The 24,237-nt window shown below is 49.2% G+C and overlaps 3 protein-coding genes across 6 annotated transcripts; 1 reads left to right on the top strand and 2 right to left on the bottom strand.

Moving 5' to 3' along the window:
• Positions 1–54: 54 nt before the first annotated feature.
• LOC135255891 (small ribosomal subunit protein eS6) lies at positions 55–5,413 on the bottom strand. Its single transcript, XM_064337664.1, has 6 exons — positions 5,265–5,413; positions 4,141–4,272; positions 3,396–3,606; positions 2,005–2,151; positions 1,092–1,249; positions 55–196 (listed from the first exon to the last, which is right to left on the bottom strand). The coding sequence occupies exons 1-6, from the start codon at positions 5,268–5,270 to the stop codon at positions 101–103; spliced, it is 750 nt and encodes a 249-aa protein (XP_064193734.1). The 5' UTR covers positions 5,271–5,413; the 3' UTR covers positions 55–100.
• LOC135255890 (alkaline ceramidase 2-like) lies at positions 5,339–17,884 on the top strand. Of its 4 annotated transcripts, XM_064337661.1 has the most exons (7): positions 6,667–7,326; positions 8,081–8,195; positions 11,448–11,589; positions 12,665–12,802; positions 15,009–15,146; positions 15,816–16,022; positions 16,080–17,884. In XM_064337661.1, exons 1-6 carry the CDS (start codon positions 7,219–7,221, stop codon positions 16,000–16,002), a joined length of 828 nt encoding a protein of 275 aa, XP_064193731.1. In that variant the 5' UTR covers positions 6,667–7,218; the 3' UTR covers positions 16,003–16,022; positions 16,080–17,884. The 4 variants fall into 4 exon arrangements, with proteins under 4 accessions (XP_064193733.1, XP_064193732.1, XP_064193731.1 ...); XM_064337663.1 differs by lacking the exon at positions 6,667–7,326 and adding an exon at positions 5,339–5,426 and having other exon boundaries at positions 15,816–17,884; XM_064337662.1 differs by having other exon boundaries at positions 6,666–7,663; positions 15,816–17,884.
• Positions 17,885–20,770: 2,886 nt separating this feature from the next.
• On the bottom strand, positions 20,771–23,653 carry ppp1r15a (protein phosphatase 1, regulatory subunit 15A). The gene is made up of 3 exons (XM_064337656.1): positions 23,397–23,653; positions 21,659–22,786; positions 20,771–21,229 (listed from the first exon to the last, which is right to left on the bottom strand). The coding sequence occupies exons 2-3, from the start codon at positions 22,778–22,780 to the stop codon at positions 21,023–21,025; spliced, it is 1,329 nt and encodes a 442-aa protein (XP_064193726.1). The 5' UTR covers positions 22,781–22,786; positions 23,397–23,653; the 3' UTR covers positions 20,771–21,022.
• Between the last annotated feature and the right edge of the window lie 584 nt (positions 23,654–24,237).

Raw genomic sequence — 24,237 nt, 5'->3', positions numbered from 1 at the left:
GGCTGCCAGCTCACATCCGTTTCAGGGTCTAATGAAAACGCAGAGGAGCATCTCTAGAGCAAAACCTTTTCCTTTAATGGTTCTCTTTACACGGGAGCGTCTACTTCTGGCTGGACTCGGACTTGGACGTGGAGGCCCGCAGGGAGGACAGGCGGCGTCTCTTGGCGATCTGTTCCTGCCGCTTCTCCTTGGCCTCCTGCAGAGCAGACCCAACACAGGTGAGCCAATCAGGTGAGTCAAACGGCCTCTAATGTCCTTACAGAGGAGTCCCCCTGCCCACTCATGAGCAGGGGTGACCCCCCCCCCCCCCATTTCACACCTGAACATGGCAGCCTTGGATATGTGCTCAGCACAAACACACGAGAGCCATCGCACTCTCACAGCTGACAGCAGCAGAGAACGTTCAGCAATAAAGCCGAATCGAATATAAGCAGCCCAGACACACTGAGGACCCGAGAATCTCCTGATCAGTCCGGTATACACTCTGCCCTTTGCACAAACATGACTTCACCTGATCTGGCCTGCATAAAGGGGACACACAGTAAACTACCAACCCCCGCTAGGAGACTGGTATAGGAGGCTAGCGGTGTAGCATGCGTTAGCTCTGGCTATAAATACGTACGGTACATGGGAAACTGCTCAGGCGTCCACTGTCCCTGATGCTCCCTAACTGAAGTAGGGGGCGACATAGCTCAGGAGGTAAGACCGATTGTCTGGCAGTCGGAGGGTTGCCGGTTCAAACCCCACCCTGGGCATGTCGAAGTGTCCTTGAGCAAGACACCTAACCCCATAACCCCTAACTGCTCTGGCGAATGAGAGGCATCAATTGTAAAGCGCTTTGGATAAAAGCGCTATATAAATGCAGTCCATTTACCATTTACCAAGTAAATAACTACAGCGTGCTTCACACTCATTTCATGACACTACACTACCAGCACTTACCGAGTGCACAATGGCTGTGTCCAACCTGGGAACGGAACCTGCAACCTTTAGGATTCCATAACTGCTACGCTACACTACGGTGGAGCTGCAGTGACTGTAATGGGGTTAGGGTTAGGGTGAGGGTTAGGGGGGGGGTGTGGGTCCCGTACCTTCATCCTCTTGGCCAGCAGCTTGGCGTACTCGGACGCCTCCTCCTTGTTCTTCTGCGTGCGCTGCTTCTTCAGCGCGATGCGGCGGCGCTTGTGCTGCAGGACGCGCGGCGTCACCAGCCGCTGGATCCTAGGGGCCTTGGAGCGCGGCTTCTTACCTGGGGAGGGACGGGGGGGACGAGGGAGAGAGATCCGCGAGGTCAGAGTGAACGACAGGAGAAAGGGACTGAGCTGAAGAGGCTAATTTATTTTTACTGGACGTACTGAGCAGTGGGAAACTGAACCTGTGCCATGCAGTAGAATGACTAGCTAAGGAACGGGGTCCTCCTGCACCTTTAATGGTTATAAAAGTGGAAAAGGCCATGATCTGACATTCTGTAATACGGGAAGGGGGTGGGAGAGCAATGCAGTTCAACCAGCCACTGTAGGGGGGGTCAGGTCGCATCTGGTGAGCAGCTCCACAGTTTCTGTAGCACAACACTGTCCCCCCTTAGAGGCTACAGGCCAGCCTGGAAGGGTCTACTGGTGTGCGGGACGACAGACTGTCTGAGGCTTACGACAGGTCTAAAGACTACATTTCCCATGAGCTCAGAGCCTCCAGTGTGACTGGACTAAGCCCTTACTCTGGCAAACCAGAGGGACAGCTCTGGAGGGATTCATCTACACAAACTCACTATTCACCCATAACCCTCATGTGTCAGTATTTTTGAATCACCGCCTTCACCTAAGAATCACCTTCAGTGAGATTGGTTACAGTGAGATGCTGGTCATAAAAATTGAGTGGATATTCAGAGGTATAACTCAAAAACATGATTGGGGGGGGGGGGGGGGGGACGACAGCAGTGCCCCATCTGGACAAGCACAAGGCTAGCATACAGGGCTAGCCCTGAGAGTGGGGGAGGGAGCGACTCACCTTCCTTGGTCAGGGGCCTCCTCACCACGTACTGGCGGACGTCGTCCTCCTTGGACAGGTTGAAGAGCTTGCGGATCTTGCTGGCCCTCTTGGGACCCAGCCGGCGAGGGACGGTGCTGTCGGTCAGCCCTGGGATGTCCTTCTCACCTGGGACAGGAGCAGAGTCTTTCAGTACGCGGCCTAACCTGGGCCAGGCGCACGCCAACGACCGAACACAACACGGGGGTAAGACCCAATGAGGCTTCATCAAACCCACAATGGGCGGAGCCATCAAATTTTGCTCACCAAATTGAACCAATCGGATTTCTTGTTGCTGTGGAAGATCTCTCTTATGGCTCATACCCCAGCAGTGACAGCATAAGTCTCCGCCCATTATGGGGTCCCGAAGCCTCGGCCACTCTCTCCAGCAGAACTCACTCTACCTTTCTGCCCTCTAGAGGTGTAATGCCATTACTGCATATAACTTTCTTTAAAATAAGAACAGGAGGAGTAACATGCTGAGGTCTGATTTAGGCAAGTGTTCTAGAACATTGTGTAAATCCACAGTGCCAGTCTCGTCTTATGGCAGTTCCTTATGCTAACGTAACGTAATCTAATCAGTTTGCATTTCCTCTTCCTCTATATCATTGCAAAGGTGAAGGGTAACACAGGAGGGGGGTGGGAGAGCAATGCAGTTCAACCAGCCACAGTTGGGTGGGTCAGGTCGCATCTGGTGAGCAGCTCCACAGTTTCTGTAGCACAACACTGTCCCCCCTTAGAGGCTACAGGCCAGCCTGGAAGGGTCTACTGGTGTGCGAGCGGGGAGAGACCAACAGCCTGACTACATGCTTAATCGTCAGGCCCACGTTTGCCAGGTGAAACTAAATTGAGGCACGCTGCTTTTTCTGCCTACTCTCTTGTGAATGCTCTCGTTTGGTAGCTGTTCAACCCAGCGGGCTGTGCCTATTGCACAAACTGTTCAGCACAGAAATTACAATACTTGGTAGTGACATCGATCAGTAAACTGGCCAGTTTTAAGTTTAAGGTTCAGTATGATATCTGAACCCTTTCCACAACATTGTAGTCCAGAAGTATTTCGCAAGTCCGGTCTGCAACCCCTACAGTCATTCCCTAATCAACCCTAACCCTAACCCTCAGACCGTACTGCCAGACCAGCTTACAACAATTGGAAATACAACTCCAGCAAACACACAATGTTCTCATAATATTGCTGCAACGTTATAACATTGACAAAACATTTCACTGACGTTGCGAGAACCATGTTGTGTTTGCCAGGATACCTGTCAATCAAAAAAAAAAACCCGCCCCTTAACCAATCAGAAGCCACCCGGTCCCTTGACCAATCAGCAGCCGGCGTAAGCCCGCTCCGCGTGCCCGGCGCGCACACCCACCTTTCTTGATGATGACCAGGTTGAGCACGCTGAGGTTGGCGTCGACGATGCAGCCGCGCACGGACTTGCGCTTGCGCTCGCCGGTCCTGCGGGGCCGGTAGCAGGAGTGGCCCTTGCTGAGCAGGAGGCGCACGCGCCCGTGCGTCAGCACGCCCTGCTTCATGGGGAAGCCCTGCCTGTCGTTCCCCCCGCTGATGCGCACCATGTAGCCCTGCGCAGAACCACACGGCACACGCGTCAGACACGCAGTCTCCACACAGCACACGCCTGCATCAGACACGCAGTCTCCACGCTCCAATTCGCCCTCGTTCCCACTCTCTCTCTCTCTCTCTCTCTCTCTCTCACAAACACACTGTCTGTCTCTCTCTCTCCATGTGTCTAACTCTCTCCATCTCTCACACACACACACACTCGCTCGCTCTCTCCCTGTGTGTCTAACTCTCTCTCCATCTCGGTGACATAGCTCAGGAGGTAAGAGTGGTTGTCTGGCAGTCGGAGGGTTGTCGGTTCGATCCCCCGCCCTGGGCGTGTCCCTGAGCAAGACACCTAACCTCTATCCTTGCATGGCACCCTTTCACCATTGGTGTGTGAGTGTGTGTGAATGGGGCATCAATTGTAAAGCGCTTTGGATAAAAGCATAAGGCGTGCTGCACTCCTGCTGCTCCCGTGCAGCCCAGGAGTGCAGCTGCCGCAGACGCTGCAGGCATTCACGCCATGGCGACGGTCGCCACGCGACGGCGCTCACCTTCCACTCCTCGCCGAGGGGGTCGGCCGCCACCTCGGTGGCCATGCGCTTCTCGTAGAACGTGCGCAGCTTGCGCTCGTCGTCCACTTCGATCAGCTTCTGGCAGCCAGTGGCCGGGAAAGAGATGTTGAGCTGCAAGAGACGGCAGAGGACTCGGGTCAGAAAAGCAGCGTCGCTGTCATTTAAGAGTCGGAATACCGTTTACTGTGTAAATTCAGGCTGAGTACCATGGTCAACAGTACAAAGGCAATGCCCCAAACCTGGGAGTCAAACCTGCAACCACTGAATTACAGTTCTGCAGCTACTATACCACACTGCTGTCCCACGCTATAATGTAGTGAAGATGCTTAACGCTCTGCAACCCCTGCCCACTAGTTATAATAAACAAATAAACTGAACGTCGGCAGCCAACTGTCAAGTACCGTCCTACCAATCGGAGTGCTGGCTGTATAACGCTCAACTTTTAATTAACGTTCACGTAATGTAGCTAATATTGTGGCTATCGCATAGAAAGTCATTCACAACACGCGTAACCACTATCAATGTCCCGGCAAGCTGGCCGACTTGCGTCTAGCATGCCAATCTGAGCGGTGAAATACTGCTTAGCAGTGTATCCAAGAAACTGGACGGTCTTTAGTATTGTTTCATTTGTTTTCTAACAATTCCCGGAAATATCTAAAAGACCTAAGTTACCTACGGGTTAAGACACGGAATCGTGACACGAGGTCTCGCAACCTATACCAGCTAACAGGACGAACGCAACGCAAGTTGACTAACAAATTAATCATTTACGTAGTAAACAAATGTGGCCGAGACTTAATCAATGTACATCGGAATAACGACTAAACAAATTGTACGACTCGACAATCAAACAACTGCGGCCCAACAGCAAGTTTTGCTTAATACACATTTGCTCAACCTGGAGGCCGCCATGTTTATCAATCGCTGAATTCCCAGTTCAGCACTGCAGAACAAAATCAACATCCATCTTTAGCTATAAACCGTCCAAACACCACGCAAATGTATCGGCTGTGTTGTTAATGTTGTATTTGGCGGTGTTAAATGAACATGACACGATATTAGCCTCGCCACAGAGTCCAAAAACGAATTTTATTCCACCTCACCTTCATTTTGTGAGACTGACGCGGCTCAGGTCCGCCACTGGAAAGAGGGCGGATATCCGCCTCACACGCTCACATAGACGCGTTATATTATCGCGATATTTCACAGCTCTGTTGGAAGAACCTTTGCGTCGGTCTGATATCCGTTGAACAAGTTCAGAACAGGTAATTAAAGATGTTCGTTCAAAGGCCAAGAAACACAACATCAGCACTTTGACCAAGAGAAATATATCTTTTTACAAATATGTCTATTTGCTGACATATTTCTCCTGGTTTCGTGATTTAGGCCTGTAGTTTTCAAACTCGATACTGGGGACCCCTGTAGGCTATATGCTGGTATTTATTCCAACCACAACTGCAATCCCATAGTTTTAACAAGATGTTGATTTGTCCTAATTACACGTTTCCTGTTTTGAGGCATTATTTTCCCGCTTAAGATATATTATGTCAGAAATAGCTATGCGTGCTATAAAGAATAAAAGTCCCTTATTCACATTGTGGTATATTCCAAATGATTACATGAAGAGAGGTAATGATTTAACTGATCAAATTAAAGACTGAGGCGAATAAACAGGCTCCTAGCTGAAGAAAGCGTGGACACATGGCCACTAAAACTAGCCATTTGGTTGATAATGAAGATATCACAGTGCACGCTTGGCTCATCATCATTTGCTAAGCAATTAGGAGCTACTCTTTAATTAGATCAGTTAAAAAATTGATGTCTCTTTATTTTATCATTTTCAATCTAGCACTATGAATATGGGACTTTTATTCTTCATAGCATGCTAGCTATTTCTGACAGAATAAACATATTGTTAAAATTTGCAGTTGTGGTTGGAAAAAAAACCAGCATACACAGGGGTCCATATACCGAGTTTGAAAACCACTGGTGTAGGCAAATCGGCAATAAAATGTTGTAACACAGGACGAAAGTTGTGGTTTTCCGAGTTTGTTCCGAGTAATCAGTGTAGGCTAGTTTCATATTTGTTGTTAGTGTTACAACTGTATGATGTCGTCATTCGGACGAGTTAAATTTTCTATATGAAACGCTGTTTTTTTCTATATGAGGACACGTAAAACAACATCCAGTTTGACAGTATTTTACTGATGGTTTATGTTATTAATATTTCGTTGAAATCAAATTCATGCATTTTAGGCATATACATATAGCAGCAAACAGCTGGAGCCGAGTGCGTTTTGTCACAGGAAATGTTTAAAATGTCACGAACGTTGTCACCTACTAACATGTTTTTGACAGATTTCACCTCTTAATTGTGCATAGTAGTAGTGTAAAATGTTGCAAAGAGAATCTGGAGGCTTTTATCGTCGCATTCGGCTGCCGAAAAAAAGAACAGAAGGCGGTGTTCTTTTCTCACACTGAGAACACGGTGTGCACAGACTTGCCTCGAAACTGTTCTAAAGTACGGGTTTGTCAGCAGAAAAAAGGCCATATCCGCACATCTGAAGCAGTCGAATAGATTAGATACGACTACAGACATAACCGCTGTCACAGAAACGAATCATAGACGTAGTACATGCACATCCGCGGCTTTATCCGAGAAGTTGAGGCCACTACACGCATGCGTTGATCACATGTTGCTGGCAAACCTAGTTGTTGTTGGTCTAGACCGTGTAGACACCGTCATCCGCGAGATTAGCGTTAGCGCTGCTCTACTATCCGCTACAGTTTGACAAGTATGAGCCGCAAAGTATTCTGCTGTTGCCGGAAGACCACCGGATACTTACGGTCGTTTAATGGTTACGATTCAGATTTAATTTTATGCAGGACGATGGTACAGTAGAGACTTGACAGCAATTTAGCTGCCCGCACTGTTGGCTGCTTGTAAGAAACGTTATAATAGCAGAACTGACGTTCGCTAGGGGGGACAGTATTGAGACATCTAGCAGGCTGGCTACCTGGTCATCCGGAGAACAATCACTGTGCCAAAGGACAATAATGAGCAACCTTAAGTTTTGGGACCAGCTACAGGCTGGAAGCTCCGAGATCGACTGGTGTGAGGGGAATTACCTCATTTACCCCGGCATAGCGGAGTTCTACAATACGGTCTGTTGGAAATGTCATTCTCAGTGTAAATAGCTAGCGTACTAACTGCACTTCAGCTTGTCCTTGTGAGTGTGTGTTCATTGTCCCGCTATCTGTTAAACCAACATACGGCTACCTGCAATTTTCTATGCAGCGACTGCTCGTCATGCTATTGTCGTGTGCGCTGCTGTCACGCGGTGTCATACATTTGTAGAAGTGGTCGCTGGAAAGCTAAATTAAGATAACGGCAGCGCTGGCATGCTCGGGGGGATGTGCGCAGCTGCCTGCTGTCAAGTTTACCTTGAGGTGATTGCAATATAGATGCGATTTCCAGCCACACCGCTGGGAAAGTGCAAAGGTGATTGACTGTCCAGTGTCTCTGATGGGATTATTTTGTAAAAAAAAAAAAGTACAATCTGAAGCACGAACCAGGGCATGGGTTATTATCTGGGTTTATATTGCGCACGGACGTGACATATGTTACACGGTATACGTGCGCTAAAGTATTTAAACCGTGATTTCCTTTGTTTAGCCTTGTAGCTGGTTTATACTTAATGTTAGAAGTTGAGGTCATTCAAAGAACACTGCAACGTCCATGCAGTCCTGCCACTGTGTAATACGAAACCTGAGCAAAACCAGTCGCACATAGGCTAATATAGACCTTGTATTTCTGTTTTCCGTTGCTAGCAACAAGTTGATTTGCTGTTTGCTTGCCTGTGCTTTCCAGCTTTTATCCTGTCATCATTTATTATTTCCCCATTTTTTTCCATTTCAGATCAGCAACATATTGTTCTTTATTTTGCCTCCTATATTAATGTGCCTGTTTCGTCAGTACGCTACACATTTCAACAGCGGAATATATCTAATATGGACTCTGCTGGTCGTTGTGGGTAAGTGGGCTTGATATTGTGATATGATGTCAGTATACGTGCTTCCACGCGAAGTAACTTTTGACGCGCGTGACCCGACGAACGTTTGATCCACGTTCCGTTCCCTCGTTGAGAGGCGAACGCTCTAGAACGGTGTGGAGCAGGAGACAGACGGTTCCTTTACATACGCCCAGCTTCAACTAAGATCTGCAGCCATTCAGGCAATTTTTATTTCACGGCTGAAAAGAAGAACAGGGCGGCTCGAATTGGTTTCACAGCAGCTCATTACTAGTGAAGACACAGGCAGCGACGTGTAGAGGTGACTAAGGGGCAAAGCCAAAGGGCTACGGGTTCAAATCTCACGTGGGATCTGAAGTTCCACCCTTGAGCAAAGAACAGTTTCTGAATTTTTAGAGCGTTTGTGATTATGCATAAAGTTGAACCCCCCTGGAAACTTGAACAGCTTACATAAATATCTTTATTACCAGTCAGTGGTTCACAGTGTCCTGAAATAAGTTCTGAGTTTTATGGCTTTGAATTGTGTTCTATTCTGCTGTTGTAATAAAGCCCTCACATTTCTATGAGATGATGTCATAATTGTAAAGGTGATCATGTCATAATTAAGGCTGACTCTACATCGCATCTCTGAACATAGCATCTCCATACAGGCTGGGTTCCTGGTGACCAGACGTACAGTCATATTCTTACTTTGATGAGCTCCAGCTTTTTTCCATAATATGGTTTAGGTTACAAATGTGGTTGGTTTAGCTGATTCTGGATCAGTGGGTAGTACCAAGTATCTGGACCATGGTCAGAACTGTTTCTGGAGGGGGTGTGGGGGGGGGGTGCGGGGGGGGGGGAGTTTGTCAGTGGAACTGAATGGATATCTCTCAGAATTACATTTACATTTGTTTGCATAACCGACGCAGCAGATCAGCTTACGCAGCTAGTGTTTTTACATACCAACCCGTTTGAAATGTCACGTGAAATTTCATAATTTCGTAATTTCATAATTCCATAAAGCGGCCATTTTGTTGTTCCATCAGTTAGCGAAATCGAGGAAGCGGTTACTCCCCTCGTCCAGCGTAACGCTCGCGGTGTTAGTTTCACTATTTTCTGAATGTCTTGGGACTGCAGTGCAGGAATTAATGGTAAAAGCAGAAGGAGCTTCGCTGAGTGTGCATCCGGGAGCGTCGGTGGTAAACACCGGTCACCAGGGCAACCACACACCTAGTGACTGACAGGAAGCTGCTCCTACATACCGCCAACCCCCCCCCCCCCATCTCCCCCTCAGGAGTCCACATCTCCAGCACTTCATTACTGTTTACTCTGTATGGGACAGAACATTCAATTAAAGGAATGAATGAAATTTATTTGGGGGGGGGGGGGAGATTTACTTTGAAGTCTCCTTTTAAAAGTATTTAATCTATTATTTTATTTGTCCTTTCCAATCAAATGAGACCCACATGTGCTCACATTTCCGTCCAGCCGACGGGTGAAGATCCTGCACCACACAAATAAAAACAAATAAGAATGAAAACAGAGAGAGGGGGAATGCCACAGCGGTCCTGTGCCGCCTTTGCCAGCTGTTGCCCGGGTGACCGCTCGTCCCGCACTGAGCCCTGTTGGGTCGGCCGTAGCCGGAGTTTTTCGAGAAACGCTCGAGGGTTTCCTGTGGCCTTTGCGTCTCCTGACACTTCACAGTCGCCATGTGTGGTTGCCGCGGCGATAAGGATGCTGCCATGTTGAGTATCAGGGGCTGATTGACAACGAGTTCCTTTATAGCACCCGGCGGCCCCAGAAATAACTCTGGCCAGACGCTGATAAACACGACTGGGGCGGGGGGGGGGGGGGGGGGCACGGGGTGCGCTAGGGTGGGGGGGAGGGGGGGGGGTGCAGGAGCCCCTGATAAGGAGGGTGCCAGAGGCTCTCACAGAGTGTGTGAACTGAAATAGCAGTGTGTGGAGAGTGACAGCTCGAAGCTGAGGCCTGCAGCTGGACCAGGGTGTGCTATGAGGAGCAGGGTTTGCTGTGTCTGAAACCAGTGTGCTCTGCTTCTCTGTGTGATTGTAATGGAGCACAGTCTGGGTCAGAGTGGTGTGTGAGCACAGCTTCTCTGTGTGAGTGTAATGGAGCACAGTCTGGGTCAGAGTGGTGTGTGAGCGCAGCTTCTCTGTGTGAGTGTAATGGAGCACAGTCTGGGTCAGAGTGGTGTGTGAGCGCAGCTTCTCTGTGTGAGTGTAATGGAGCACAGTCTGGGTCAGAGTGGTGTGTAAGCACAGCTTCTCTGTGTGAGTGGAATAGAGCACAGTCTGGGTCAGAGTGGTGTGTAAGCACAGCTTCTCTGTGTGAGTGGAATAGAGCACAGTCTGGGTCAGAGTGGTGTGTAAGCATAGCTTCTCTGTGTGAGTGTAATGGAGCACAGTCTGGGTCAGAGTAGTGTGTAAGCACAGCTTTTCTGCATGAGTGTAAATTCTCAGTTCTCTGCCAGGGCTGGATTCTGTGGCTAAATCTAAAGTCCTGTGTACAGAGTCTTGTTTGTGGTTCACTGTAAGGGTGGTGGTTAGCTCTGTGGGTGAAAGGGGTTCGTGTTTTGGGGCTTGGCACCGCTTCAGGCGCCAGCTGGGATAGTCGCCCCGCCCTTCTGCTGTTGGGTCATGGTTTCCAAATGCCCTCGCAACATGGCTGCCGGTCCCCAGCAATTACAGAGTCATAATGAAACGCGTGATGTTCTCCTCACAGCGTGTATCGGACCCTGAGACTTTGAGGGCCACTGGTGGAAAAGGTTTTGGAAGCCCTGCCGCCCCAGGATTTGAGTAGATTTGGCCAGTCAGCTGGCTGGAGTGGGACGGTGCTCAATTTAAATTTAGCATTTTCAGCCACTCTCTGTTAGTCACATGGCTAAACGCGGGACAGTTTATATATGCAACTCTCACTAAAATCTATTGGTCTTCTACCATAAAAAAGCATTCCTTTTTACTTGATAGCTCGTGATTATTATTATAACTTTTTTTTCGGTTGTTATTTATGTCATTTTATTTTGTATTTTAATGACACAGTTTCACCCATGTCTTAACTTCCTCCCCAAATAAAAGCATGTCACGTAACTTGAAAACTGGTCAGGTTTGTTTGACAGCCTCTTGTTAGAGTGAATTAGTCATAGGCAGTGCTGTGGATCTCTTTAGCAGTTGATAGAGAGCATTCTGTAGAAAAAGGGGAGGTGCCTGTTTTGGCCCCTCTCACGCGTTCACGCCTGCTTTCCGTTCTGCGCAGGGATTGGCTCGACGTACTTCCACGCCACGCTCAGCTTCCTGGGTCAGATGCTGGACGAGCTGGCCATCCTCTGGGTGCTCATGTGCGCCATTGGCATGTGGTTCCCCAAGAGGTACCTGCCCAGAGTCTTCCGCAAGGACAGGTGAGGGCCAGCCCCGGCGCAGACGTCTGTCCTGAACCTCGCTGGATAAGCCCAGCTGGCGAGGGGAGGGGGGTACTTGCGGGGGGTGGGGGGGGCACTGGAGGGGGGTGGGCAAAGTGTGGGAACATGTGTGACGTCATCCATATGATTGTGTTACAAATGTGTCCTAGTCATAGCAAAGGTAAATGCCGTGCAGGGATTTAGCACTTTGCAGGGGCGTCAAACTGAATCCTAAGGGGGCCGCAGTGTCTGCAGGTTTTTGTGTTTTCTTTTCAGTCAGCTGCCAATTACGGTCTCTGAGAACAAGGTGTGTGGATTCCTTAGCCAATCAGTGACTTTAATGAACCGCAACAACATCCCGAAAACCAGCAGACACCGCGGCCCTCCAGGACTGGAGTCTGACACTTGTGCTTTGAGGTGTAAGATCACAAACGTGCGATTGGAACGTTCGCAACTGAATGTTCTAGCGCTGATGTAACAATCGCTACTGGCGATTTGAAAGTGGTGGAGTTCTAGAATTTTGAAAAAGGCAATCCAAAAGGCCCTCCTCTTCAAAGGGTTCCTGTGCCTTTCTGCTTCCCGTAATGGTGGGTTAGACTCTTTCCATGCCTGTCCTCGTCCTCTCAGACCTCTGTGATCTCCTCAGCTCACAGGGATTCCGATGCTTCTTTCTGGTGCTTTCTGGTACTTTCTGCTAGAAGGAAGGAAGTGTGTCCTCACTCACCCACACATGGGCCCCATGTTCATTATGCCTGTCAGCTTCGGCTACAAACTGTCTGTCACTATCAGTGTTTTCTAGAGTTTTCCTGCAAAGAGTGATAAGAGGATTCAGTCCCCTAAATCGGGCCCCTAAAATGGAGACACTGTGTGTAAAATAAGCTGTAATTCTTACACGGTTCCACTGATATGGATGTGAATACCATCAAGTCAGAGCTGACAGTCTACACTTTAATCTCATTGATTATTGTTTAATTTCATTTCATATACATGAGTGATATGGGTGTTTGATAACCTTTTTCATGAAATAAATAAAATGAAGTGAATAGTTGACGTTAGTGTTTTCCGCCTTCTGCAGGTCAAGGTTCAAAGTGGTCATGGCCGTCCTGTCCGGGGTGACCACGGCACTGGCGTTCGTCAAACCCGCCATCAACGCCATCTCCCTCATGTCCCTGGGCATCCCCTGCACGGCCCTGCTGGTCACGGAGCTCAAGAGGTGAGGAGGCACAGGAGGAGGCGTGGGAGGAGACGCTGGGGGGGGCGTGGGAGGAGGCACGGGAGGAGGAGGGGGAGGAGAGGGGAGGCGTGGGAGGGACGCTGGGGGAGCGTGGGAGGAGGCACGGGAGGAGGAGAGGGGGGAGGAGGGGGAGGCGTAGGAGGAGACGCTGGGAGGAGGCAGGAGGAGAGAGGGGGAGCGCCGGAGGAGGCGTAGGAGGAGACGCTGGGAGGAGGCACGGGAGGAGGCACGGGAGGAGAAGTGGGGAGGCGCTGGGGGAAGCGTGGGAGGAGACGCAGGGAGGAGGCACAGGAGGAGGCACGGGAGGAGGAGTGGGGGGCGCCGGGGAGGCGTGGGAGGAGCGCTGGGAGAGGCGCTGGGGGAGGTGTGGGAGGAGACGCTGGGAGGAGGCACGGGAGGAGGAGTGGGGGAGGCGCTGGGGAGGCGTAGGAGGAACGCTGGGAGGAGGCGCTGGGGGAGGTGTGGGAGGAGACGCTGGGAGGAGCACGGGAGGAGGAGTGGGGGAGCGCTGGGGAGGCGTAGGAGGAGGCACGGGAGGAGGTGTGGAGGAGCGCTGGGGGGCGTGGAGGAGGCACGGGAGGAGGTGTGGGAGGAGACGCTGGGGAGGCACGGGAGGAGGAGTGGGGGGGCGCTGGGGAGGCGTGGGAGGAGAGGTGAGTAGTGTAGTCCGCCTCTGGGGTCAAGGCGTGGTGCAGGGCGTCCGGAGGTGACACGGACGGGTGGGGGGCATCCCGCACGGCCCTGCTGGTCACGGAGCTCAAGAGGTGAGGAGGCACAGGAGGAGGAGTGGGGGGAGGCGCTGGGGGAGGCGCCGGGGGAGGCGTGGGAGGAGGCGCTGGGGGAGATGCACAGAGGAGCTCACGTGTCCCCCTCTCAGGATCTAAAAAAACAAATCCCAAAAAGACTCGCCCAGTCTGTGGCCTTCTCCTTCCGCTGAACACAGCCTGGTCTGGTTCTGAGTGACAGCCATTTCATTTTGGCGATGTGTGTTTAGCTCTCTGTCTTTCTGTGGGAGAACTAATATCCATGGAAACGGCATCATCGCTGTATAATGTGATACTATAATACTATATAGTTTAATGATTTTTCTCCATACATGCAGCTCCTAACCAATAGGGAACCCAGCTCTCTGCTTGCAGTAAAAACCAGAGGTGGAAGATCCACGTTCAGAAAGTAAAAGTTGTCCCCAGTACTTTGTTCCAATCACCTTGATTTGCTAATTAGCCCAATTCCTTAGCCAGGAGGAAGACCTAATTAGTGAAATCAGCTGGATGAGTTCATGGGGTGGAAGAAACTCATGGTAGGACTTTTAATTTCTGACCCCTGGACTTTCCACCTCTGGTAGAAAAAAAAATGGGGATGTAGAAATGCGTTCATGAAGAAACACTTTTATGAATCTCTCTGGTGTGAAAAACGCCTGAGATCAGTGGCAGACCTCTCACCCTTCTCCTCTACAGAAGACACAGATCCTGCGCGAGTTCATCACACAGCCACACAGACTAATTACATCACTTCCTGTTAGCTGCATGGTTGTTCTGCAGACTGCACAGGGACAGCCAGAGAGCCTGGGTCCTGTCCCTCTGGAGGGCCATGCTCGTGAGGCCAGTCTCTGGCCTGTGTGTCCTGTTTGTTAGCGAGGGTTGGGAGATATTGTTGAGTTCTGACACTGTTTATACAGAGAAACCTTTCCCCTACTCCCCCCCAACCCCCCCAGCCAGGGTAGTGTAAACTATTCCTTCCCCTTGACATGGCTTACTCACCACTCTACTGGAACAACAACCACCGCAGCTGCCTTTCAGAATGGAGGTTAAGAGCATAAGGATACATAATGAGGAGAACAGGCCATTCAGCCCATCTAGAACATAAGAACATAAGAATACACAATGAGGAGAACAGGCCATTCAGCCCATCTAGAACATAAGAACATAAGAATACACAATGAGGAGAACAGGCCATTCAGCCCATCTAGAACATAAGAGCATAAGAATACACAATGAGGAGAACAGGCCATTCAGCCCATCTAGAACATAAGAGCATAAAAATACACAATGAGGAGAACAGGCCATTCAGCCCTTCTTTGCTTTACCTCCAGATTAGTTATAATAATTTTTAAAAATATGATAATATAATTAATAATAATAACTAGCCCCCGGCAGTTTCCAACCTGTGTTGTGACTCCCCACAGGTGTGAGAACCTGCGGGTGTTTAAGCTGGGCCTTGTTTCGGGGGTGTGGTGGACCCTGGCTCTGCTCTGCTGGATCAGCGACAGGATCTTCTGCGAGATGTGGTCCTACATCAACTTCCCCTACCTGCACTGTGCCTGGTGAGTCCCACTGCATCTCCCCCCTACCTGCACTGTGCCTGGTGAGTCCCACTGCATCTCCCCCTACCTGCACTGAGGAGTGGTACAGTCCACCCCCCTACCTGCACTGATCAGTGGTACGGTCCACCTCCATACCTGCACTGTGCGTGGTGAATGCCACTACATCTCCCCCTGCCTGCACTGATGAGTGGTACGGTCCACCTCCCTCCCTGCACTGATGAGTGGTATGGTCCATCCCCCTACCTTCTCTGGGGAGTGGTATGGTCCACCTCCCTACCTGCAGTGGGGAGTGGTACAGTCCCCCTTGACCTTACTGTGAGTGTGAGGTAGCTTCTCAATAGGCGGCATGTAGTGAACAAAAGTCCACTAGCCCTTATTCAAATGCAATATACTGCTATATATTGTGAATATGTGGCCTGTTAAGAAAATATAATGAAAATATTTTAAAAAACATTTCAATTTCTGAAAACACTAATAGTTGTATATTTGGCAATGCGATGTAAAGTGTAGTAATATCTTGATAGTGTATTTTATTGCAATGTCTTTCCTGTATATTCCATTCCTGAATGTCCATATTTCCTGGTTATTCATATCAAAAATCACCTCCCTGAGTTCAGCCAATGTGGAGTATGTACTGACTCCATACTGCCCCCTGCTGGCTCCTCGCAGGCACATCCTGATCTGCCTGGCGGCCTACCTGGGCTGCGTGTGCTTCGCCTACTTCGACGCGGCGGCCGAGGCCCCGGAGCAGGGCCCCGTCATCCTGTTCTGGCCCAGCGAGCGCTGGGCCTTCATCGGGGTGCCCTACGTCACCCTGCTGTGCGCCCGCAAGAAGTCCTCCATCAAGGTGACCTAACCGCGCGCCCCCATCCCTGCCGCCGGCCCCCGTCCCTGCAGCCGGCCCCCATCCCTGCAGCCGGCCCCCGTCCCTGCAGCCGGCCCGGGACGGCTGGAGCCGCCATCGAGAGTCTCCGTTTCAGCATGGTCCCCCCCAAGTCACACACACGCACGCACACGCGCGCACACACACAAGGACATACATGCACACACACGCGCGCACACACACACGAGGACATACACGCACACGCGCGCATACACACACAAGGACATACACGCACACGCACACGCACAAGGACACACACGCACATGCGTGCACACACACACAAGGACATACACGCGCACACGCACACGCACACGCACATGGACACACACGCGCACGCACACGCGCGCACACACGGGGATTACATTTACATTACATTACAGGCATCTAGCAGACGCTCTTATCCAGAGCGACTTACACAACTGTTACACAGCATTTTTACATTGTATCCATTTATACAGCTGGATATACACTGAAGCAATGCAGGTTAAGTACCTTTAGCTCAAGGGTACAACGGCAGTGTCCTACCCGGGAATGGAACCAGTTCCTTTCCGATTATCCTACACTGCTGCACACACACTAACACGTGCACACACACACGCATGCACGCACGCACGCACTAACACACACACTGTGGTGTGTAAGACAGGGTGTATGAGGGCAGTAGTACCTTCATATGAAGTCTTTTGGAATAATGAAGTTTGCAGGTGCTGTTGCTTCTGACTACCAGATCAGGGTTTCTTTATTACCTGGAAAAGCCAGGTATGACATATGACATGAGAAGAACTGTAAATTAAATTTCTTTTAGAATACTGGGTCATTCCTTGACCTCGTTGAGTGGCTCGAAAGAGAAGGAAAGTTCTGGCATATATGCAGGTTTCCATGTGTTTATAGTGTTGCTCTCACATTTTAACATGTTATTTTTAAAAACCTTTTTAAGCCCTTGCCTTGTTCCGTTGTTAAACATTGAATCATTTTACTAGAGGTAAATTATGTTAATATATAAAGCCAAATTTATGCAAAGTATTTTTTTTCATTTTCTAAAGCATGTAATTGGCTGAATGTACTGTTTAATGATGGGCCTTTGGGTTTCCTGGTGAAAGGGGTGGAGCCTGTTGCCATGGTGAAAGGGGAGGGGTCATTTTCCATGGTGTTATTGAATGTTTGGATTTTTATCAGGTGGCCTGGCGAGCTCCAAAGCCAAAAATCAAACCTAACATCTTTAGTCATTTCAAATGTGAATAATGAAGTATGCATAAGTTGAAATAATATAATGATGCAATAATTGTAAAAGATTTTAGATTTTATTCTGAGCATTTAGGGCCAGTTTTTGCAGACACTGATTAAGCCTAGTCCTAGACTACATTCTATTTAGAATTTTTGGCTGGACCGCAACAGCGGGGCCAGCCCTATAAACGCGAATGTTTGTGACTGAGTGATTGAGTGAGTTATGAAGTTACACCATTGGTCGGCCGGATAGAAGTGTCTTAGGTCCTGCCATATACTAGGTTTTGACCTGGTCTTGTTTTTATTCGAGTACGAAAGTCAGTTTAGTCCTGGAATAAGCTTAATCTGTGTGTGTGAAACTGGCCCTGAGTGTTTCACAAGGATATTCCTATGGCACAAGAATTAATTACAATGGAAGTTTCTGTCACATACAAATACACCTACATGGACGTGCACACACACACACACACAAACAAACACATGCTCACACACACACACAGGCACACACGCACGCATGCTCACACACACGCACATACACACACACACAAACACACAGACACAGGCACGCACACACACACACACACACACACACAGACAAACACATGCTCACACACAAACACAAACACACACACACAGGCACACATGCACCCATGCTCACACACACACAAACACACAGACACAGGCACACACACACACACACACACACACACACACACATACACACAGGCCGTACACGCACCCATGCTCACACACACACACACACACACACACACATACAAACACACACACGCTTGTTTGATTACACATGTCTGTTTGATTACCAAAGCTCTGCCTGTGCCAAAACGTAAGCCAAAGCTGTGGTGCTCATCGAGGTCCTTGGAGGAACCTCTGCTGTTGCGTATGAGTAAAGATATATATATAAGAACGGTGCTTCAGTGGGACGGTAGAAACATGGCTGCTGAGGTCTGTGTAGGCCCTGCTTGCTGAGTTGCTGAGGGCAGGGGTGTGTGGGGTGGGGGTGGGGGTGTGGGGGGAAGGGGCGGTTTGGGGTGGGGTGGGGGGTTATCAGGGTCCCAGGACAAAGCCTTCCGCAGCCGCACAGTGAGATAAGCTGCCTCTCAGGCCGGAGGGACTCGGTGCTGCGGGGGCCATGTTGGAGTCCACCAGGGCCCACATGAAGCTCTCAGCCTCTTTAAAACAGCACTGCAGTGGGGAGGGGGACAGGGCCAAAAACCAGACCCCCCTCCCCCCTCCCAACACTAACCTGGGGAGACTTTCCTCTCTGATCCCCCAGTCTGTTTGGTTCCTCTTCCTCCTCTCCTCTTCCTCTCCCCTCTTCCTCCCTCCCTCCTCTCTCTCCTCTCTTCACTCCCTCTCTCCTCTCTCTCTCCCTCTTCTTTCTCCTCTCCTCCTCCTCTCTCTCTCCCTCTCTCTTTCACTCCCTCTCCTCCTCCTCTCTCCCTCTCTCTTTCACTCCCTCTCCCTCCTCTCTCTCTCCCTCTCTCTTTCACTCCCTCTACCTCCTCTCTCTCCCTTTCTCTTTCACTCCCTCTACCACCTCCTCTCCCTCTCTCTTTCACTCCCTCTCATTCCTCTTCTCTCTCTCCTTCTCTCTTTCACTCCCTCTACCTCTCTCTTTCATTCCCTCCTTCTCTGTATATCTTGTATATCACAATTTCTCTCTTCCCCACAGATCACTCTCTCTCTCTCTCTTCTTTCTCCATCTCTCTCCAGCATGTAATCAGGACAAACGAGCTGTTTGCACAAAATACATTAATATTTATTTTCATAATTGTAAACCTTTTTTGTAGACGTGTTGTAATATCTATAATGGATCCTTTCATATTGCCTGTATATTTTTTACATTTTATCATATGAAATAAACAATTTTGTTTTATGCCAAATAATCACTGTGGTGAGGTTTATTTCCCCCAAGGAGTATGAAAGGTATTTGGAGTTTGAAGGGAATAGTACATTTTTATTTTTGGTCGTATTTGACTTATTTATGAACTTAATGAAGGGAATGGTACTTTTTGTTTTGGTCATATTTTTCATATCATATTTTTTTATTTATTAACATAACTGTTAATAACTGTTTAATAACAATCAGAGCTACTTCCAGCAATGTAGCCTGATCTCTATTGAGCTGATTTTCATCCAAAAAAAGCTCTCTGGATTTTCCAGATGTGTGCGAGTACAGCTAGCCTGCTTGCAGTGGCTAACGTGCAGAGGAAAACCGGGTCAATGCAGAAACGCCCCCTACAGTGGAACCCTGTTTCCCTGTGTACTGTGGGATGAGTGTTGCCATGGCAGCAGAAGGGCCCCCTCGCCGTGGCGACCAGCGCGACCCTCGAACAGGAAGTGCGCTGACCTCCCCCTCCAGGCCTCCGGAGGCATTTTGGCAGAACTCCAGGAACGGGACTAGGAGGAAGGGTGAGGGAATGTTTAACGTTTGTGCCGAGCAGTTACCCCTGGGAGGTATTCTCACCCCCAACCAAATTCATCCAGCATCCTGAAGTCCTGGGATTTAGAGTGAGCAGGAGAAAAGGCTAGCCCTCGCCCCGTCCTGTTCCAGAACACCAGACAGAACTCCAGTCGTCAAATAACCGCAGATTTATTCAGTAACCTTTCAGGAGTAATATTGGCTGAGTGGTTACTCCCTACCCCCAGAGCTGCTCGTCCAATGTCTGTGTGGCAGTTGAACATGATGTAACAATAGGTTTATGAGGTTACGGATTACGATGCAATAATGTGACTGTCTGGCTCTTGATTATGATGTAATAATAGGAGATTTGGCCGTCTCTGTGTGCTGGAGTGTTGGGCTGTTGAGAGCCTCGTTGTGGAACAGGCAGGGGTTCTGTCAAATGTTCCCAGCCAATACCCCGTTTACCCTACACTGAGCATGCTCAGTGGAGAGAGAAACAAGAAGTTCCAGCTGTTTGTGCATCACCAGCCGCCAGAGAGACTCTGGTAGAAATGGCATGGTGACAGAAGATGGAAAGCACAATGCAAATTAACTGCACACAGGGAAAACCATTCCAACAAACCTGGTGCGTTGAAGTGTATCACCGCCCTCGATTCGCAAATAATAATTACCAGAAATATTTTACCACCAGGGGGCACCGAATTGCCCTTGGGTTGGTTTCCTTCATCAGAAGTGCCTTTAACAGGAGAGCAGTTTGTTCCTGGATAGTTGGTGTGTTTGTAGGTCTTAGTTTCTGCAAATGACCCTGGTCCATTTAGCTGTAGAGATACTGGTTTAATTGTAATTTGGACCATAGTAAAATGTTGCATATAGACAGATTTTAGCTGTTGTCCACAAGCACATAAATTGTAAGCAGGGGTCATGATGGAGAATGACTCAGCGGTAGGTGGGTCACATGGGTAAGGGTCATTCATGATGGACGATGACTCAGTGGTCATGGATGACTCCACAAAGTAAAGGCTGGGTCTGATGACTCAGCTGTGACACGTTCTCCCTCTGGGTTACCAAGGCAGACAGCACAACACCAGAGAAAAATTCAGTACCTAAATTTTAATTTTTTTTAACAAACAAATACAAAGATGTACCACCACACAAAACTCCAGAGTTCTGATATGATTTACATAAAAACAGCCAATACAGGTTTACACTCAGTGTCTGGAAAACAGAAAACAAGTTCACATTACAATACTTTAAAAAACCTGGTTTCATTAAAAAAAAAGCAATAGATATAAAAATAGATTTATTCCAGTGCATTAAGAGCTTTTAAGCTGTATGCTGCAGTCTTCAGGTCAGCTGAAACCTCTCCCACACCCTGGCTCTGTGATTGGCCAGGAGGAAGGGGCTGATGATGTCACTGGCGGTCTGGACCCGCCTCCTGAACCTGTCGCGGTCCCGGGCCATCTGCAGCCAGCAGGACCCGTCCCGTGCGGCCCGGCTGGCGAAGGCCCAGGCCACCAGGGGGCGCACCTCCACCTCCTCACTGAACTGCACCTGAGAGTGGGGAGAGCAGAAACGTCAGAGACAGACAAACAGACCTTTGGCCTTTATACACAATCTGGCCCGACTCTAATCGTTTACACAAGCATTTCCCTGAGGTAAATGGGTCAGTGACGTAAAGATTTAACCCACGGCTGGGGGTTTTTTTTTTGGTCGCACTGTGGTAAGAGGTCAAGGTCTCTATTGCTAAGAACATCTCATCTTCACACACCTTGTCTAGTGGCACATGCCCCTGCAGGACACGCTCTCCTGTCAGCTGCACAGAGCGCAAAAGCTCTTGTGTGTGCGATTAGTACCACATTCCAATTCCTTTGTGACATCACAACATAAGCCCTGCATACAGAACCCTCAGGGTGGAGCTTATGTGGTGATGTCACAAATGAAAGAAAGATTCTAATTTGAATAATTCTGCCCCTCGCTCACCTTTTTGCCCGCTTTCCTCCCCGGCTGTGGAGGGCCGGCCCGCTCGTCCTCTCCCTCGCTCTCCCGCTCTCCCTCGCTCTCCCCCTCAGCGCTGTGGAAGCTCCCGGTCGAGCTCAGCTCATCCGTCTCCGGGACCCTGCCCTTCTTCCCTGCGGGAGGGGAGAGGCGCAGTGGGTTGGAGGGGTCACCGCTGCACAGGAAGGAGTCCCAGAGCTCCGAGTCCAGCTCTGAGCTCCCGTCACTCTCGTCCCACTCATCATCATCCTCTTCATCATCACTCTCGTCCCACTCATCATCATCCTCTTCATCATCACTCTCATCCCACTCATCATCATCATCATCGTCTTCCTCATCTTCATCATCGTCTTCATCAGACCAGTCTGATTCGCTGTGCTCCCCTTCCGAGTTGAGGCCCGTGGGGCTGTTCTGACAGGCTGCACTCTTCCCACAGGGGGCGAGGTGCAGGACTGGTTCAGGGGCGGGGTCTAAGGGGTCAGCAAGGTCGCTGGGTGACTCCTCCTCCTCAGGCTCCCACTCCAGCCAATCACAGAGGTCCAACTCACCCTCCTCCCCTGAAGCGTCGTCACCCTCCATGGTCTTCACATAAGGGGCCAAGACCTCTTCCTCATCCCAGACCACTTCCTCCTCATCCTCATCCTCATCCCAGACCACTTCCTCCTCATCCAAGACCTCCTCTTCCAAGACCTTCAGATCCATGGCATAGTTCCACTCCTGGCCAGGAGGGTACCTCCCCTGCTCTCTGGCGCCCCCTGTTGGGCCCAGTCCGTCCCTCTCGGCCAGCGGACCCAGGGCTCGGTCCTTCCCTGCCGGGGCAGGGTACGCAGCAGAACGCAGGACCTCCATGACGCCCCCGCAGCGCTCCAGAACTTTGAAAAGCAAGGCCTGAAGGCAGCGGACCACCCTGTGCAGCCGGAACGTCCGGAACACCGGCATTCCCAGAGGCCCCTTCTCCGGTTCGGCACTTCTGAACTCCCAGGGGAATGGCATCCCCATTGTGGCAAGGCTCTGCTTACGCACCATAGACATGGGCAGCCCGTAGGTCATGGGATACAACAGCAGCAAGGGCTGATGGGACTGGGAAGTCACTGGCGCCATGTCCATGACTTACTGGAAAGAGGAAGAACAGGTTCACAACATGGAAATTCAACACACTAACCTCACCTTACCTGCCAAAAGGTGGATTCAGAGAGAGATTAATGACGCAGCAGGACCGCTAACACCAAGGTCAATAATCTTAGTTTATTTTCTTAAGGCTTATTACTATTGAACCAAACACACTAATACGTTTCCATATACAAATAAGAATTAATGAATTAATGAAAAACTAAATTAAATCGCACAGAAGATTTAAAAAAGCAACAGAAGCCGCAATCGTATGCATTAAAAGCTAAAGTTGGGAATTAATTTCGGTAGATAAACAAACAGGTTATTTGGGATAATATAACTCAGTAAGAAAATAGGACTCTGACTATCGCTGGGGGTGACATTCTAAGGAGATAGCTAATCAGTGACTAAACAGGTTACCGCACCCGCAGGGAAGACGGACTGTTTTCAATTCAGGTACCATATTCATCAGCTTGTTTACCAGGAAAACAATGTCAAAACACTAATCACCTTACCGCCTAACACATAAACGTCCAGCCATAAATCGACTACGTAAAACGTTAAAACCTTAGTGGAATCACCAAACGAGACGTATATTCGCAATAAAGCTTACCGTCTTTCAATAACTTCAGCCCGTCGCTTGGAAATGGCTCCAGCGGAGATTAAACGTCCCTCGATTGGAACAATCTTGCTTCTCGACGGCACTCAGTGTCTCCAGAAAGCGAACTGACATGTTCTCCCTCTCGATCAAATCATTCATTTTCTGCGATTTCAATTCGGTTGAGCTCCAAAAACGCATTGTTTTAGGCTGGCAGTTATTCGTTGATTTCATTGTTGTGTTTCTGTTCGAAAATGGCTACAGTGTTACGCACATCCAATTTATACTGTTCAACTCAGCCTTCTCGATGGGCGGGGCATAAGCTTTCCTGGCAATCCAAATATGGCAGAGCTACGCATCTATTTTTCTCTAATGTTTTCGAAACGTCACTTACGGGAAGCGTACGGGACGTACTGTACGTGCCTTACCTCATTCCTCTCATGGGAGAGGATCCAGAAAAAGAAAGCACAATGTCTCTGGATTCCCCAACAAAGAAACAACACGAGAAAACACCTTCTTTTTCACTCGAGAAAGCACCTTCTTCTTCACTTTCGATGAATAAGTTAAAACAGAAATATTTTGATCACGTGGTGTTTCAAAAAGCCAAAATTCACACACGACACTGTCCTGTGATGCATGAATAAAACAATCTGTAACAGTATCGGTTTGTTTCATTAAGTGTTTATTCAAGACACTCACCCCAAACTACTCCAGCAACGTATTTTGAAATGAGATGGTCACAGAACAAGGATACTCGACCTGATCTGACTATTTAAAATAGACCAAATTTATGTAACATTTAAAATAAATTAACATGGTAAACAAAAAACAAGAATACACCATACAACTAGCCAAG

This window comes from Anguilla rostrata, chromosome 5 (genome assembly GCF_018555375.3).
Source record: "Anguilla rostrata isolate EN2019 chromosome 5, ASM1855537v3, whole genome shotgun sequence".
NCBI classification, from domain to species: Eukaryota; Metazoa; Chordata; class Actinopteri; order Anguilliformes; family Anguillidae; genus Anguilla; species Anguilla rostrata.
This window is presented reverse-complemented; position numbering and strand designations above follow the sequence as displayed.

Bases quoted from the DNA above. Each gene is read 5' to 3' on its own strand.
- LOC135255891 (XM_064337664.1), bottom strand. The intron at 3,607-4,140 runs GTGAGCGCCGTC...GGTTCTGCGCAG, and splicing joins CCCTCGGCGAGGAGTGGAAG to GGCTACATGGTGCGCATCAG. The intron at 1,250-2,004 runs GTGAGTCGCTCC...GTCCCTCCCCAG, and splicing joins GAGGCCCCTGACCAAGGAAG to GTAAGAAGCCGCGCTCCAAG.
- ppp1r15a (XM_064337656.1), bottom strand. From the start codon at position 22,780: ATGGACATGGCGCCAGTGACTTCCCAGTCCCATCAGCCCTTGCTGCTG. The intron at 21,230-21,658 runs GTGAGCGAGGGG...CCCCACTCTCAG, and splicing joins GGAGGAAAGCGGGCAAAAAG to GTGCAGTTCAGTGAGGAGGT.
- LOC135255890 (XM_064337661.1), top strand. From the start codon at position 7,219: ATGAGCAACCTTAAGTTTTGGGACCAGCTACAGGCTGGAAGCTCCGAG. The intron at 11,590-12,664 runs GTGAGGGCCAGC...CGCCTTCTGCAG, and splicing joins AGAGTCTTCCGCAAGGACAG to GTCAAGGTTCAAAGTGGTCA. The intron at 12,803-15,008 runs GTGAGGAGGCAC...GACTCCCCACAG, and splicing joins CTGGTCACGGAGCTCAAGAG to GTGTGAGAACCTGCGGGTGT.